The sequence below is a fragment of the Oryzias latipes genome, chromosome 10, assembly GCF_002234675.1.
Source record: "Oryzias latipes chromosome 10, ASM223467v1".
Taxonomy (NCBI): domain Eukaryota; kingdom Metazoa; phylum Chordata; class Actinopteri; order Beloniformes; family Adrianichthyidae; genus Oryzias; species Oryzias latipes.
This window is the reverse complement of record NC_019868.2, coordinates 5,898,858-5,916,271: the sequence shown is the minus strand read 5'-3', so window position 1 is coordinate 5,916,271 and position 17,414 is coordinate 5,898,858. Positions and strand designations below refer to the sequence as shown.

Below are 17,414 nucleotides of genomic sequence, written 5' to 3'. Positions count from 1 at the left end.
TTTGCTCCCTTTCCCAGACGGATAGAGCCTACTGTCAGTGCCAGCTGGCTGCCTCTTTGGCAGGCTAGCAGTCATTAAATAAAAGGTCAACTGCCCCCATGCCGGACAAAACAGAAGAAAAGAACATCACCCACTGACCCAGACTATAGCCTGAATGTCAGCTACCCTCACTTGTGTCATTTGGTACGCCATAACTGACTCAGCTGTAGTGGGAATTAAACCAAAGGGATCCCACAAGATGGCCATGAATGATAGGTGTAACATTAAAGATGTCAGTTAGGAACAGAAAGCTCATTGTGGTTTTTGACTTTTTGGTTTATTGACTTTCCTTAATCTACGAAATAGAAATAAAATAATGTAACCCCTGTAACCATGTAAAAATAGCAACACTCCACTATGAATGATGGCCTTTTTTCAACAGTAACTACACGGTCTGTGCCAGGTGAGGTTGTCCTCAAAGTTTTGTTTCCAGGAAAAATCCACAAAGCAAGCTGTCAGCTTTTGTGGGAATGGCATCCCATAAGACCTGGCATCCAGCAACCAGTAGTTTTATCTAAAAAAAATAAATAAATAAAACGTGAAAATATTTTTAAAACACCATTGACTTAAATAAATTGTATTTTTATGCAGTAGATCTTTTTAAATTAGGTTGATCCGTCACCACTCTAGCAGTACAAGCCTGAAAAGACAGATCTGTCTGAACTGCTCTACTTTCTTATCACTGCAGCTATGCTACAACTCCAACCCACACCATTGAAAATCCTGATAGTATTATAGGGTGCAGTGGGCAAATACAACATGTACAAATACAAAATCTTCTCCACTAGCTTGGTGAGGAGGATGTAAACCTTGCTAAATATCAAGATACTTTTCTACCTTGCTTTAAGGCCCAAAGTACTTGACAATACCCACACACACCTTTACACTGCTGTGGGCTATGTGGTAGGTTGAGAACATGAAAAGAAATGGAGGGAAATGAAAACTACACAAGTAAGATGCTGCCGGCAAAACAAGGGTATAGGCTGGAGGGGGAGCTTTGGGTCAGTGGGAGAGGTGGAATAGGAACAGAGGAATACTAATGATCCAAAGGTGAAATAACAACAGAAACTCAATGAGAGAAAAAGAATGAGGAGAGCAAACGTAATGTGTGGGAAAGTGGAATAAAGTCTGGACAAAGATGAAGAGTTGGAAAAGGAAGTGCAATGACACAACGAGAGCAAACGCCAGGCAGGGATGGAGAAAGCAGAGAAGGTGTTGCTCATAAAAAAGCTGCCAAACCATCCTTGAAGCCCTGTTAGCCAGGGAACAGAAAAATGTGCAGTTAAAATCAAAATTACTTTTTCTAAAGTTGGCTAAAGCAGCCTGCCACTTCCAGCACTGACCTTAATCAACTGCAAGCCCACCACTCATACATTCATATATACATCTTAAAAGAGACAGAAACTGCTGAATGGGACATGTTAGCTGGCACAAAATTACTGTAAGACAGAAATGCAGCTCAGAAAACTGAAGGCTGAAAGCCTGGAGTCCATTACAGTCACTTCTCTGGCGTCTTACAGAAGCTAGCCAATAATTTGCAATTCTCAGAGCCAAAACATTTAGCGCTACCGGGTGTGTGCTGTGTATGTCTGGGGTCCCTGTAGGGCAGGTGTAAAATGAACCAAAAGAGACAAGCACTCCCTGTTTTCTAATTCATTTTACTCTCGCCTTGTTAAGCCTGTTAACCCCCCCCCCCCCTTACACCAAGCCTCCACTCAAATTAAATGCAAATGAGGTCTCAAGTGGCTTCCCAAGGAGGACATTACAGAATTGCCTGGCCGGAGGTTATCTGCGAGGGTGCTTGTGTGTGAATGAGTGCGTGTTGAGTGAACAGGTCGAGGTCGCCACTGTTTTTCTCATGTTAACCTTTGCAAATCCACCCTTTGTAATAGTGAAGGAAAACCTGGATTTAAAAGGGAGCGACTGTCGTTGTGACAGGTGGACTCAACCTCATTTCCTCAGGCAACCGCCTGGGTTGCAGCTAAGAAACAGTGTATAAATGGGGTAGGAACTGTATTCAAAGAAACCTGCTGATGTTCATTTTTAATCTTTGTAGTGTCAGACATTTTACTTCAAATAACTTTTTTATTCATCTAACCTGTGTTAAACCAGGACAGACCCATTGAGATGTGCAGAGCTCCTTTTCAAGGTAGTACTGGCAAGAGCCAGATTACAACACAACTCAAGACTTTTCATACAAATAAAACAATAAGATTAAAAAACAGCAACTTGTTACTGATTTCTCCTCTGGTCTTTCAATATAGCATCAAACCGAGACAGAGTTGTGAGATGTGTTAACTGAATTGTCTTAGGATTCATGAAAAATATATGAATCTTAATAATGTGTTTCTCATGTACCAGTGTTCCTAGTCATGGTGTTATCAGTGGTGCTGCTACACTCAGCAGAGCTTTTCTATAAGAATTGACTTCATCCAATTATTCTAAAATGCTTCGATTCACTACACGTGTTTAAACCAGCGATAATAGGAAACAGAGGTAAATGACTTAAGATTTTCCAGTAAAGATAAGACAGAAGTCTTTTTCTAGGCATGTTTTTGGGTCTAATTGAGTGATAAAGCAATTGGTGGACTCTAAACAATCTTGTTGTTTTTTCATAATCGTAGGTCTATAACGGCTTATTGGTCCTTTAAAGACCCACACCAATGAAAATAGAGTTTTTGGTGTTTTTAACATGTTCTAGTGGCATTTTTGATGGAGGACATGTAAATAAAAAAAAGTCCATCTATGAAGAAATTTCGTGTCTGAGTATTTCTTTATTTAATATGTTGGGAATCAGGACCAGACAAAAAATGCCATTGGAAAAAGTTGGTTTTTGTTACGCAGAAAATATGCCGGGTGGGCCACAAGCTTCCTGCTCTGCTCCATTCTGATGCATCCACTTGCAGACAAATAGATACCTGTACGTCTTTGTTTTTCTGGTCTGAGCTGGAATCTGGATCTAAACTGTAAAGCTGGACAGCTCAATATTGCTCGCCGTTTTTGTTGGACCTCTAATGTAAGGTTGAGGTTTGAGGGGGTGGAAGCTATTGGGAGAGAGTGTAAACAGAAAGCTCTCAGCAGTAGGGAGGGGAAGAGGGGGCAGGCTTGCTCCACACCAACAGTCCTGCCCACATCTAAGAGGCAAATTTCCAATAAACTCCTGCTGCTCCGTAGAAACTATGTCCTAGAAACGATAAATTACTGCTAAAAACAGCATTATCACAATTAAAAGGCCACCGAGAACGCTTTGAGATCACTTGATGATCAGAGTCGGACTCAAAAAACTGTTTCAGTGTGACATCAGACCACTGCACCAATTCCACATTTAACCCTTGTGCCATCCTAGGCACTTTAACATTGGGAGTGGGGTCATCTAGACCCACTAGACAGTGCGCTGAACCTTTTTTCTTCAATGATTTGTGATCTTCACTGGTGTCCATGGATTACATGAAATCTTTCCACCTTCATCCACCTTTGTCATGGTAGGAATAACACGTCAATGCAAGGATCGGGTCATCTGGACCCCATGAGATAGCACAAGGGATAAAGCAAACAGTTTTGATCCACAAATTCCAGCAAATATAATACTAAAACAGACGATCCTGTTAAGAGTACATGGTCTTTGAATTTTATTATGAAGGATGGGAGCAAGTGTTACAGTAATACGAGTATTTGACCACCTGTTTGTAGGACTGTAATGTGAATATTATAAAAGTCTTACTATCTTACTACATGGCCCATCAAGAGAACCGCGAGGTTTAGGACATTTTCAAGGGAAAATAAAATGGGGAAAGGCTGTTTTTACTCAAAGAACTACTTTCTCTGAGGGTTCCATTTTGTTTGTCAGAACCACATAATGTTTCACTTCACAGTAAATGATCAAATTGATAATTGCCAGCTTTTGTTTTCCTACATGAGAAAGTTCCTTATAATAATGCAAATTTGTTGGTATAAATTAATAGAAACAGCCATTTGCTTTGGCACAAACAAACTAGAGCTACGCAACCATAAATAAGTTGACTCATTTAAATGTCAAGTTGACAGTTTTATTAAAGAGCTGGTCATAAAAATAGAACATGAAGTCATTTGAAAAGACCACAGTATTACATGTATTTTTAACTTAGCCTTGTAATGTCAGAATTGAACATTTTTGTTTAAAGAAATGTTTACAGTGACTTCCAGTCATTTTGGGAAGCGGAGCCCCTGCCTGAAGTCCTACTCTTCATCCTCTCGCTTAAAAAGTTTCCCATGCCTCAACCTTTAGAACTGGAAACTCGTCCATTTTTATGTTTCCCATCCCAGCCCAGACTCAAAAATATATCTGCAGAGGGAAAGTGAGATGGAGCCCAGCTGAGCGGGAGGGGCAGAGGGAGGATGAGAGGAACTCCTGGTCGGAGTCACATTTGAAACGCTGACCTGGATAAATCAGGGAAGTGTAAACACAACATTTGTGGAGTGATGGGGGCAGAAAGGGCCACTGTTACTCCAAATATTCCACCCCAGGGAGCCCGGTGAGAAGCAGAGGAACACCTGATCCCACTTTGCCGTCACAACTCGCTGTAATTATTTATTTATCTGCGGTGTAAATGTCTTCAGGAGGTTGCTGTGCGAAAGCCAACAGTTCACCGAAGGTCAGAGGGGCTGTGCAGAACAGACAGCCATATGTGTGCCAGGAACACAAACACGCCAAAGCAGGTAAAGAACAGAATCCGTACCCCAAACATTCACACACATTTCCACAAACACTGCAACCCCTCCAACAACACTCTCCTCCACGGCCCTACTGATTGTGTTTGTTGTCTCAGGGTTGGGTCTGTTGTGGATCCCCCGCAGGGCTTTGGCTGCTCCGTTATCACGCATAATCACTGCCATACCTTAAGGTTTGATTGTGAATGCATGTGTGTGGCTTCCCTCGTGCATACGTGTCAAGATCAGGCAAGCAGTGGCAGCAGCGGCATCTGTTCAACCCCAGAAATCGATACTTTTTTCAAATAATCATGTTTGCAGTAAAAAGAGCAAAAAGAAACATTTGAAAAAAGAAAATGGAAAAGGACAGAAAATCTAACTGTTAGTAACTTATAGTGATGTTTGGCATGTTTTGTTTTCAAAAATCTAAAGGAGTTCCTTTCACATGTTTGATGCTAATAAATGTAAATACTCTGTAAAGTATTTTTTTAAATCTTTCATAAATGTGTTGATTTTTATAAAAGCCTTTTATAATGTAAACGTATCATTTGCGATATGTCCCAACAAACTATCATCCGTCAATGCAAAAAAATGTGAATTTCACAGTTTTACTTGTGAATTGAAGTGCTTGGAGCCCAATTTTGTCAAAAACAATTAAATAATGAATGGGTTTAGTCACATCCTATAACATTTTTGTAAAATAAATTCACTGATGAGCCAATAAACTTAAATGTCTGTGCACTAAGTGAGACAATATGAAGTTCCGCCAACTCCTGCAGTGAAGGGTGAAGATGCTGTTTGCTCTTACAGGCGCTCTGCGTTCCTCGGTACTCCTTTGGGCACAGTTTTGAGCCCCAGACCCTGGCAGTCCACATGCGACCCGGAGCAGCTGCACTTGTGTGGGCATCCATCCACCGGCGTTGCGCACAGGAGCAGAGCGAGGAGCAGAGCCCAAACCCGGCGCGGCGCTGCGCGCTTCTCCGGTGCCACTGAAGCCATGATATCCAGCAGAATAAGTTCCGGACAAGTTTGCAAAAAAATAAGAACAATAAAATTAAAATTAAAAATCCGTGGGGATGGGTTATAGCGCACTGATAGCGCTCAAACGATGGATACTGTTTTTAACACCACAACTTCTGTCGATCAATAAGGGTCCGAGGGGGAAAAAATTGCCATGGAAGCAGAATAAGAAAGTTTTGGTTGTGATGAGACACGCAGGACGCGCTTTAAGCAGGTAGAGGCGTCGCCCAGATCGATGCGTAAAAGTTCCTCCAAATGCTCCCCATTCACCAACTTCCCAAGTTTAGCCTGACTCTTAAGCTTTCCAGGTTGCAACCAAGTTGCTGGTTTGTGACCTCCTTCCAGATAGCATCCCCCCGCAGCTCCAAAACAAAATGACTCGCAGTTTGGTTAAAATAAAAAGGAAAAGTTTTGGGGAAGAGGAGAAGCGTAACAGCCAGGCGCGCCGTGAGGCTTTGAGAGACTAGTGAGGCGGGCAGATTTGTATTTAGGTTTTCCTCACAATCCTCCCTCCCTCTGCGTCGATGTCACCAGAAACGAGAGCGAGAAAGCTCTCCAAACTTTCTCTGCCCTCTTATCTTCCCCTGAAACACTCCCTGCTGTCCGCGCTCAGCTACATTCCCACACGCAGGAGGAGAACCCGATTGGTCAGCAGTGGGAGCTCTGAAGAAAACGTCCCAGCAGCCACGCTGTTCTGTTAGTCATAACTCATCCATCAACCTACTGATCCACTTTGCAATCAAATTTGGTTTAAACTTGTACATTTTTTTTAAATCAATGCATCATCCAAGAGAGACTATTGGAATTTGTAGTTCAGTGTCTGATCAGAACCATTCAATTCCATAGTGAAAACCTTTAAGTAAAGTTTATATTTCAGCTGATTTTAAGCTATAAAAGTGTTTAAATTGGGATTAAAGTAAACGTTTAACATCATAATCAAGGTTAAGGTTCAACAAAACACAAACTTCACATTTCACAGCAGGTAGAAAACTGCCTTCATTTCCCAAAGTATTTAGGTTGCCTCTTTAAATAACACAATCGTCAAATTCTACTTCAGACTTGAACATGTAGTGTTTATACCTCATGTCCCAGACTCTGAAATGCCCCGTGTCTGTAGGTGGGACAAGTCACAAATGCTATGGAGTAAAAAGTTGCAGCTGTACTGCTGCCCTCTATTGGCAGAGGGGCATAAAGAGGGTATCCAATTCCCAGAAGCTACAGGAAAACCATCTTTACTTTTTAAGGTAAATCTAGTTTGTTCAGGAAAAAGAATCACTCACTTTATTTGCAGAGCACCTTTCATCACTATGTTGTACAACACAAAGGGTCTGACATAAAGACATGCATAAAAATAGGTTAAAACAATAGAAAACTCATTAAACAGAATAGATTAAAAGCAATAACAATCAGCACTGTATCTGTACTGGTCCCCAGCCTGGATTAAATACAGGGTTGTGTCAGGAAGGGCATCCGGTAAAAAAAATCTGCCTAACAAACCACCAGTGTGAATCCATGAAAGCTGAAATGCTGATATGCTGAAATGCAGTAAATACCTAAAGGTCAAATAAAGAAGTTAACTAAATGAGTTATGTAAATGCTTGCTTAAAAACATTGTGTCTTCAATCTTCTTTTAAAAAACTCCACAGGGGCAGAATAAATAACTCCACAAATGTCAAAAGCTTTCATTTTTGAATTTTCAACCACGGTTTGTCGTCATAAATATGTTTACAATATTGCAGAGCCAAAATTCCACAGAACAAATCTCCGATTGTGACTCAGGCTCCTTTTTGACAAACAAACTTTGACATCATAGTGACCCTCAAATGTTGTAATGCCACCAGTTGTTGTTTTAAACCAAACCCTTTGAATTCTGGGTCAGCAGTCGGTGCACTTTTTGTCAAAAGTCCTGTTGTTTTTGGTGGTAATTCATTGACTATAAGACACATATTCCAAAAACAAGCAAACAGACTAAAGTGCAGATTAGAGGAAAAATTATGTTAAATAAATAAAAGATACATCAGTCAAATCTGGCGTTTTCCACCACTTTCCTTTCAGGAATGTTTCTATTTAGTCTAATTTGAACTTTTATTTACTGCTTGGAAAGGCAAACACAACATAGACATTGGATTAGATTATAGCAACACACTTTTCTTGTTTCGATAATTACTTCATTTGTTGTTGAACTAAAATAAATGAACTGGAATAAAGCATAAAAAAGCCCAAATAAACAAACTTGTATCATTTAAAACAGAGGCAATGTTAAAAGTACAAACATCGTAATGTTTGACCGGGTGCCAATGTTCACAGATAAAACCTTTTCCCTTCTTTTAACCTTTGTGTTAAAAGGTTATGTCCCCGGCATGTCCCCAAAGATCCTCAGCAACTTCTACAGCTGCTTTGTTGAGTCCATCTTGACCAGCTGTATCTCAGTGTGGTACGGCAGCTCTATCGCCATGATCCAGAGTCGCCTGCAGAGAGTGATCAAGACTGATCACCAGGACTCCTTTGCCCTTGCTGCAGAGCATCTACAAGTGCAGAGTCCACAGGAGAGCTGCCTTCATCAAGGACCCCACCCACCCACAACGAGGTCTGTTCACTCCCCTCCCCTCTGACGGAGGTACAGGAGTGTGAAGTGCAGGACTACCAGACTCAGGAAGTCAATCTTTCCCTCCGCCATCAGACTCCGTAAACACCTGACAAGAGTCTGTCAAAAAACTCATTGTTTATTATTACTGCTCTTACACCTTAAGATTCAAGAACTTATGTATATTGTATTGTATATACAGTAGGTTTCCAGCAAGCATGTTTAAACTAGCCTGACTTTAAGCCTGAACTTGCTTACTCTGGGTATGTCGGTTCCAAAAGACCGGATATGAGTTGGCGTAATTACGCTCGACTTGGTAACCCTGGGTTAATGCACGTGCACGGCAGGTACATAAAGACATTCTCAATGGATCCCTGATTTCCAGAGTCACCATGGAAACGCGTGGAGAAAAAAAGAAAGCGCTATACTTCAGTGAGACGGAGTCTGAGATTTTAATGACGGCGTATGAAGATTATAAGACCATCAAAAAAGTAACACGGCTGCATCAGCAAAAGAAAGAGTTTCTGCTTGGAGAAAAAGAACATACAAAGAAAACGCACGAGTTTCTGATCTTATTTTCGTTGTGACGCATAGATATATAACTTATCCAACTTAAATTAATTCAGTTGGTAACAAGTAATTGAGTGAAATTTATTCAACCTAATTTCTTACGTCTATAAAACAACATTTTTTTTACAACTCAAATTCACATATTTATCTAACTAAATGTCATTTTACTCCAATTCAATTAAAGTTTTTCCATCTTAATTTATTGTAATTGTCACTCATGGTGCAGAAAGGATTAAATATAACAGGACAAATAACTAGACAATACACAGTAAAACAGCTAAACAACTAAACACATTTGGACAAAAACCCACACTTAAACCCAAATCCGTCCAGACAGGCAAAGGGAATGGTATCCCACAATTCCTTGCGGTGCCGATCTAACAGCAGCACCAAAGTTACACCTACTTAATTGAATTAATTTAAACGAAAGTAAAATAAATTTCTGATGACGTGTTATTTTTAAGCTGACTTAACTAAAAAAATGATTTATCTTAACTAAAGCAAATAATTAAGTTAGATCAAAGTAAAAAAGTTTATTTTTCCAACATCCATATGTGGTCTTATCACCCTCTCATGGTGGAAAAAGTATTATCTGAGCTTCTTCATCCACTATATCATCTTCAAATGGACACGCCATTCTGCTTCACCTCTCTGAAAACAAACTAACCTTCAATTAAACCTGCTCTAAACCAGGTTATGTTCAGAGCATGAGTTGCTATGGCAACTTGACATACCCTGAAACATACCTCCATTTCTGGAACCGAAAACTGAGGTCATCAACTTCCTTAGCCTCAAACTTACCGTGGGAGCTAGCATAACCTGCTTTCTGGAATACCCCCCTGTATAAGTAGGGTACTGAGATTGGCTTATGGGTCATGTTTGACCCATAAATTAGAAAAGCATTTGAACACCAGAAAAAATTTAAAGACCAAACACAAACACTCCAATTCACCGATACACATCTACACTTGCACACATGCACGTATAGACACACCTACTCTTGCACAGATATATCTACATGCTTATACACACACACATACACACACACACATACACACACCAACACACACTTATAAACAAACACCTACACTTGCACATCTACTCCTCCACACATACACACAACTGCACACGCACAGACATGTACACACACACACACAAGATCCATCCGAAGCTGCAGCTGAGTCCCTCAACAGAAAATGGTTCCAGTTCTGCTGCTGGAAGAAGGACTACAGACAAAAGTTGTGTGTTGCACCACCGTGCAGCACATCTGCAAAGCCCATTCTCACTTTTGCACGTAAAGACCCTTTCCCAAAAGATATAATTTCATGGAAAAGTGTTTTCATTTCCATGATTACATTAAAAAAAAAAAAAAACTTTCATGGAACATATAGTCAAGGCCAACTATTTAATTCATTTTAAGTATATATTTATTTGTTTATTTTTACAGAAACTGGGGTACCAGCTCATAAAACCTACAAAAGGATTTCAGAAAATAAGAAATGTGGAGAAACGTTCTAAACTGAGTTTCACCAACCAATCATCTAAACTCAAAACACCTGCACTTCTCTGTTTTCTGCAAAGTAACATTGGTTTCTGGTAATGTTCATTTTGTGATGTTAAAATTCTTCATTTTAACATTAAAAATGCTTTCCAACCAGACTGTTATGTAGATAACTTTCTTTCTGGCATGGATCGTAATATCTCAGATTTATAGTGTCCATTTTCAGCTTTTGTCCCGCATACAACAGAATCTGTGAAGACTCCAGGATGGCTCTGTAGCAGAAAAAGACTTGAGAGGGCATCTGAACTTAGTTTTTTTTTTAAGTTGGAGATGTTTTGCCTCTTAATCAAGAAGCTTTCAAATGGTGTGACCACAAACTGGAGTCATGAGTCTCTTAAAATTGCTCGTCTTTGAAAAAGATATGTGTTTTACTACCAAGCTTTTAAAGAAAGTGCTTTTTCTCATTCAACATTGATTCAGATAAAAAAAACTTTATGCACAAAGAAACAAAGACAAACTGGGTCTGGGTCAATTAAATTACCATGAGAGCTCTGACTTTTGTTCCAAGTCAAGTGAACTACACAGGCTCATCAACACTCACACAAATGAAAATATGTGCACACAAGTGCACATTTAAAAATCTGAACAAGAAAAGCAGCAGAAACTCAAGTTAATGATTAGAATTAGCTCTCCAAAAAAAAAAACAATTTTAGTGAAATTACATTCAAGAAAATCCAGAAAAATCCGTTTCAAGCCAAACATACTGAGATGTTAAAGGAGTTCTGCAGCTCATCTGTGACTCAGGAAGATTAGGCAAATACAACCTTTAAACTTTGAGACGGTCTTCTGATTCTTTTGAACAGAATACAAAAACAAGACAGAAGAATATAATTAGTGACCTCAAATTACATGTTCAATGTGATGAACATGAACATTTTACATGAGTAAAAGTAATGTACTTTTACTTCTAAAAAAAAAAAATTATTAAAGTCTCACTCCTATCCTTTTTTCATCTATGTTCAAGCCCTTCAAGAAAAAGAACTAAACCAAAAGACTGCATCAATTTAATGACATGTTCACTTCTCTGCACATTCCTTCAGGGGTCACCGCTTTCATAGATTTGCACAGGTGGTTTGGCAGAGATTTTTACACCAGATTCCCTTCCTGACACAACCCTGTCTTTTATCCCAGCAAGGGACCGGCACAGGGACACCCAGACTTGGACCCCTTGTGGCTACTGTTACACGAAGGGTGTTGCCCAAGGACCCACACCAGATTCAGCTGATCGCACGTCCTGGGAAATGAACCTTGGTTTCCCACATGTCAGTCCTGCATGCAGCCAACTGAGTCATCCAACCACCTCAGCCTTTCCTTGAGTTGATTTCTGTAATAATCAACATTTACGGAACTCCACTGTGCAAGCTTTTGGATACTGAGACAACTTTCCCAACTTCACCCTTGAACTGGTGGCAGTGCACAAGTCAACAAAGCAGTAAAGTGATCCAACAACACATAACTGTTGCCCTGTGAGGTTGAAGGCAGCTATTAAATATCTGCTGCTACTGGCTGCAGTAGAAGGGCTAACTGGGGCTCCCCCCATGGGAGCCTTCAGTGTGGGAACTGTACTTTTGGAAAACTCGACATTAATTTTACCATTGCCTAATGTTTGACTTGATAAAAGTTCAGTTGCAATCTTGCCCGGTTTTCTCCAATTCCCCCTTCGGCTGAGAAATGCATTGCAGCAAGTCAACAATGCAGTTGCTCTACAAAGGAAGCAACACCTGAAGTCTTTTCTAAATCCTCAGGAAAATATATGGCAGGGTGACACAACCCTGCCATGCTTTGCGTGTGTACATCTTGGCAGGTCAGTGTGTGGTGTGGCTCTTTCACTCTCACGGTGAAAAAATTTGGCTCTTGGTGTCAAACTTGTTCGCCACCCCGATGTATGGAGTTAAAACTGGAGAGATCCTTTTTTTGTCCAATCAGAGTCTGTGATTCAATGAAAGATCCAAAAAAAAACCCAAATTGGGCCCGATTAGAAACTGTATGATCTTTGAACTAATCTACATCTTTAACTGTATCTTCAGGGGTTGCCACAGCGTGTAGTTTGGTAGAGATTTTGATGTCAGAAACCCTTTCTGACACAAGTCTGTGTTTTGTTCGGGCTGGAGACTGGCACAGGGAGACCTAGACTTGGACACCCTAGTGGCTCAAGAGTTAGACAGAGAACCACACTGGATGAAGCTCATTGTTGCACACCCAGGAATTGAACCCTGGTTTCCTGCACAGCAGTCCCTCACTTCTGAGCTATCCAGAAATCCCACACAATTGGATAAAAATCATGTTAATCAAAAACCCAAAAATAAAAGCATGATCCCTGGCACCAAAAAAAAAAAAATCATTTCTAAGAGATAATGTTCAGACAGGCAGCATTTTATATTACTAATTTAAAGCCCTAACATAACTCAAAATGCTTCATCTCCCCTCTACTGAGGCCACCCACCACTGCCCTAAAAGCTAGATACAGTAAGTCACTAATAAATGAGACCAGTTTATATAGTGTTCTTAGTCTATCAAAGAGTCCCTATCTTGACCCTGATTTGTCTTCATGACTACTTCTGAACGCATTCGATAGATGCCACAAAATCTTCCACCAGTTGTGGAATGGGCTGTTTAACACAGCATTTAGGTGGAAGAAGATGCCTAAAGCTCTATACACACGGGCATGTGACGCGTGTTCAAGAATGTGCTAAACCCAGGTTCTTCAACCTGCTCTTAGCCTGCAGTGTTTGCACTGGAATGTCGCCACCCCACACTAACAATTTTTGATTTGTCCTCCTTGATCAATTTTTTAAATGGTTGACACTTCCGTGAATTAAAAAGGACGCCATCCATACTTCAGTACCAAATCAGGGTCCAGGATTGGTCAAAGTTCAAGTGGTTTGACTTTCACCACGCGTTCAATGACCACGCATTTTGGACGTAGTGTCCAAAAACAGACATAAAAACTGCAGAATCCCAAAACAAGCATTTGTGTTTAAATGGACTTTTTTAGTGGAAGTGGTTCCTCTAGAGCAGTGTTCCCCAACCTTTATGTGGCTGCAGACCGGTCAACCCCAGGGGAAAGGGGTGGGGGTTGCTGGGGATGCTTAATTTTGGTCTGATTTTAAAAATAAAAAAAAACCTCTCATCATCACAGGAAACAAATCTTTTAATCATAATTATTATAACAGATAACACTAGTGGAACATCAAACTCTAGTAACTTATTCTGAATGAATATTGTGAGTACTATGTAAACAGGCTCCGTGTAGGAAATCATCTGTTGCGATGAATCCATATTTTAAGCAAGACTCCTGGTGGCCTACTGTTGTTTTTTTGTCTTGAAGTCGCAGCCCGTTCTTCCATCTGTTCTTCTGTCCCTGCACTCATCCCTTATCCATTTGCAACGAAATGTTCCACACACAACTTTTCTCGTGGAGCACCGAACTACTTTTGGCGCTCAAGTGACTAAGATGTAACCAACAGGCTCCTGACGATTTTTTTCAGAATAAAAGGTCGTTCAAATGTAGTCATTTTCCTCCCCTGACCAAACTTTACAGCTCAAGTGATCAAAGGTGTAGCTAAGAGAATCCATCTATCCATCTTGAAGTGATTTTCCGGTTCCGGGTTATACAGCAGGACGCGTGGCGTGCCTCTCTGCGAATACAACTATCTTCAAATTACTTAAAAAGTTGATTTTTCTCCAAAAAAGAGAGCTGACCATGCCCCCGAAGAAACCCCAGGAATATGAAGAGCTCAAAAAGTCTCTTGACATTATTCAAGAAACGCTGAAAAGTTTTATGGATCAAGTGTCGGCTAAGCTAACACCACTCTGGGAGATGATGGAAGAGTTCCGAAGATTTCGGGCTCAAAACGAGCAGCGAGAAAACCGGGTCGAGATTCTGGAGAAAAGACTGGACGATGTTGAACAGCAAGTAAGGATGAATAATGTCATTCTCACTGGAGTACCAATCAAGCCTCGAGCGAAGCTGAATGCAGCAGGAGCTAGCACTGCTAATGCTAGCGCTAGCGTAGCTAGCAGTTCTAATACGGAGTTCGGTGCAGCGTCGCTGGAACAGCAAATACTTTCATTTCTCACATCTAAAGGGATTTCCCTGGATCTCAATACCATCGAGACCTGCCACCTGCTCCCCAGGAGAAAGGAGACGGATAAACCAGCGATCCTCATCAGGTTTGCGAATCACAAACACAAGCTAGCTTTGATGACCCAAAGGAAACAACTGAAAGGTTCGGCTGCTTATCTGAACGACCATCTGACCAGAAGGAATGCTGAAATCTCAAAACATGCACGGCTTCTCATGAAGCGTAAGCAGATTCAGAATACTTGGGTTAAAGGCTGCAGGATTTACGTCAAACCGCTCGGTCCAGAGGACCGGTCCAAGGTTCTGGTCGTGAACACCATGAAGGACTTTGAGAAGTGCTTGATTACGGTTGTCTGAAACAACGTGGAGTAATAAATCAAAGAGCCAAATAATTTCAAGAAATATGACACCTGGAATCATCACTTTCTCCGTATGCCTGACGTAACCTGAATAGCAGCAGAGTTCTGACCTGCAGACAACTTGACCTCAACTTTCACCGCAGCTGATATCAGCTGAAGAAGGATATGTACCTGAATCTAATGTCTGCAGACATAACATGGAAGAAAACTATTAACTGTTTAAACCAAGAAAATCGGCTGTTATCAGTAAAAGAAGAAACGCCAACCTTGGACAATTCGACAGTTTATGGACCCTTTTTATTTTTCCCCCACAGCATTACTTTATTATATAAAAAAAAAGAAGAAAAAAAAGAAAAATACAAAAAAAAAAAAAAATACAAAAAGAGTAAAACAAATGATTAATCACCTTTGAAAATTGTTAAATTGATTGACTTTTGATGATAGTACTTCACTAGCTCCCAAAATTGATAAATTGATTCAAAAATCTTTGCTAATGTAGCATAACTTTGCACATGTTTTTAACTTTTGATACTTGATGAAATTTTTGCTATGAAAATTCCTGAAACAGTGTTGTGTCTATTTTACTGATATAGTATTATGTTTTAACATAATTTGCATATATTTCAGATGCTGCATTTGCCATGTTGATTTCTAAAATAGTTATTTTTGACGTAGTACTTAAGTAATTCATCTTTGTCATGTGCTTTATTGATACCTTATGATTATTAATTCTGTCTGATAAAACCTAGGAACCGGATATTGATAAATCATGTAATAAAATGGTTATAGTATAACGGGGTGGGATTATATAAGTTCGCTTCCTTCCACTCCCTTTCAAGCAATATTTATTAATTATGTCTAATAATCCTAAATTTGATTAGTTACCGTATGAATGTATAACTGATGATTATATTGTTTTTGTGTATTATTTCTATTTGATTGCTTGAAATAAACCATTTCAAATTCAAATTCAATTCAAATCTTGGGGGGGACCCCAAGACATTCGCGGGCCTACCCCAGAGACGTAGTCTTCTCCAGCGTGTCCTGGGTCTTCCCCGGGGCCTCTGCCCAGAGTCCGGTTATCTTTCAAAATAAAAGATCTTTCAAAGTAAAAGATTGTCGAAACCTAAGAGAAAAAGAAAAAAGAACCAGGCATGATTAATTATTTCTTCCGCTGCCCGGTGCCAATTGATCCACGGACCGGTACTGTGGTGGTTGGAGACTACTGATCTATTGCTACTTGTTTTTCAGCCTCTTTTTGTCTTATTATGAAGACAATACAAAGGTGTGCCTTTTGTAAATGAGGGCTTTTTAGAAGTGGAAGCTTTGCCTCGAAGACATCGTCCTAAATTTCAGCTTTTCTCTTTCCTCCTATTCTTTTAATTAGGGGGAGCTTTTTTTAACCTTTTTTTTTGCTCAGCAGAATTAGAGTGAAAACCCTTCCTTGTAATCTGTTATTTATTTGTGATGGCCATTGGTATACAATGAAGATGAAGTGGCCCTACTGGAATTATTTGGACTGAATTGAATTAAAATATGACAATCATGACTAATTGAGCACTAGTTAATGTGTTTATGACTTTGTGCAGTGATTTTTAAGCACTTTCAAACGAGATTTGGGACTCCATCAATAAACCGAATTGATTAACTTGTTAAAGGCTTCCACTCAAACTTATGTTATGCGTTTAAACAGTACTCAGTGTCATTTTTACAGTGTGAGGGCTCATCAAACAGTTGGGCCCAATTATAAAAGAAGCACTCTGAGTAAAGTTGAATACTGATTTTTTTTTTATTAAGGAGCTTCTGGTGGAGGGACATTTTCAACAGGATGCTTTAGAAGGCCGGTGAAGAGACAAGGGGGGGGACAACAAAAATCTGCAAGAGGTGGACGGTAGGGATGGTATGATGTGGAGGGCTGTCCAATGTGGTCTGAATGAAGAAGAATTAGGTCCAAGAATCAAAAATCCTTATTGGTGGTCCAAGGCCAGCCTAAATCCAGACATCCAGTAGACAGCATCCAAAAGAGGGGAGAATGGTCCAGTGGGTAGTAGAGGATTCAAAACATCCATGAGATGGCATGAGAAATCTACAAGGTTAAGGGTTAGGGTTACATCAGAGCCTTGCTATTGTAACCTCTACATCACACGTACAAGCTTTTGCCAGTGGTATTTTTTTGTCTGCTCCTGATTCACAACAATTTTAATAAAGAAATAATCAGAAATAAAATGTTAGGCTAAATCTTTTTATACGTGTCCTCCATCTTGAGAAAAATGCAACAAGAACAAATTAAAACCACCAAAAACACAATTTTTATTGGAGTGGGTTTTTAAAAATGCAGGGAACACATTGCTTAAAGCAATGCTTCAAAATGTTTAGGAAATAGGAAATCCTGAGGTCAAAATAAAAGCTGGAACAGGAAGTAAGGCTAAAACCATAACTCTCATCTAAAGGATCCTGACATATAACATCTGAGATCCCCAGTAGCACTTTGTAATGTTAGCTAAAGTTCAT

General features: G+C 40.0%; 1 protein-coding gene across 1 annotated transcript in view; it reads right to left on the bottom strand.

Moving 5' to 3' along the window:
- LOC101170687 (slit homolog 3 protein) overlaps positions 1-6,290 on the bottom strand; it is a 296,346-nt gene extending 290,056 nt beyond the window's left edge. Inside the window, exon 1 of the mRNA XM_011479838.3 lies at positions 5,534-6,290. Coding sequence (XP_011478140.1) covers positions 5,534-5,724 — 191 coding nt within the window. The 5' untranslated portion in view covers positions 5,725-6,290. The remainder of the gene's footprint in view (positions 1-5,533) is intronic.
- Between the last annotated feature and the right edge of the window lie 11,124 nt (positions 6,291-17,414).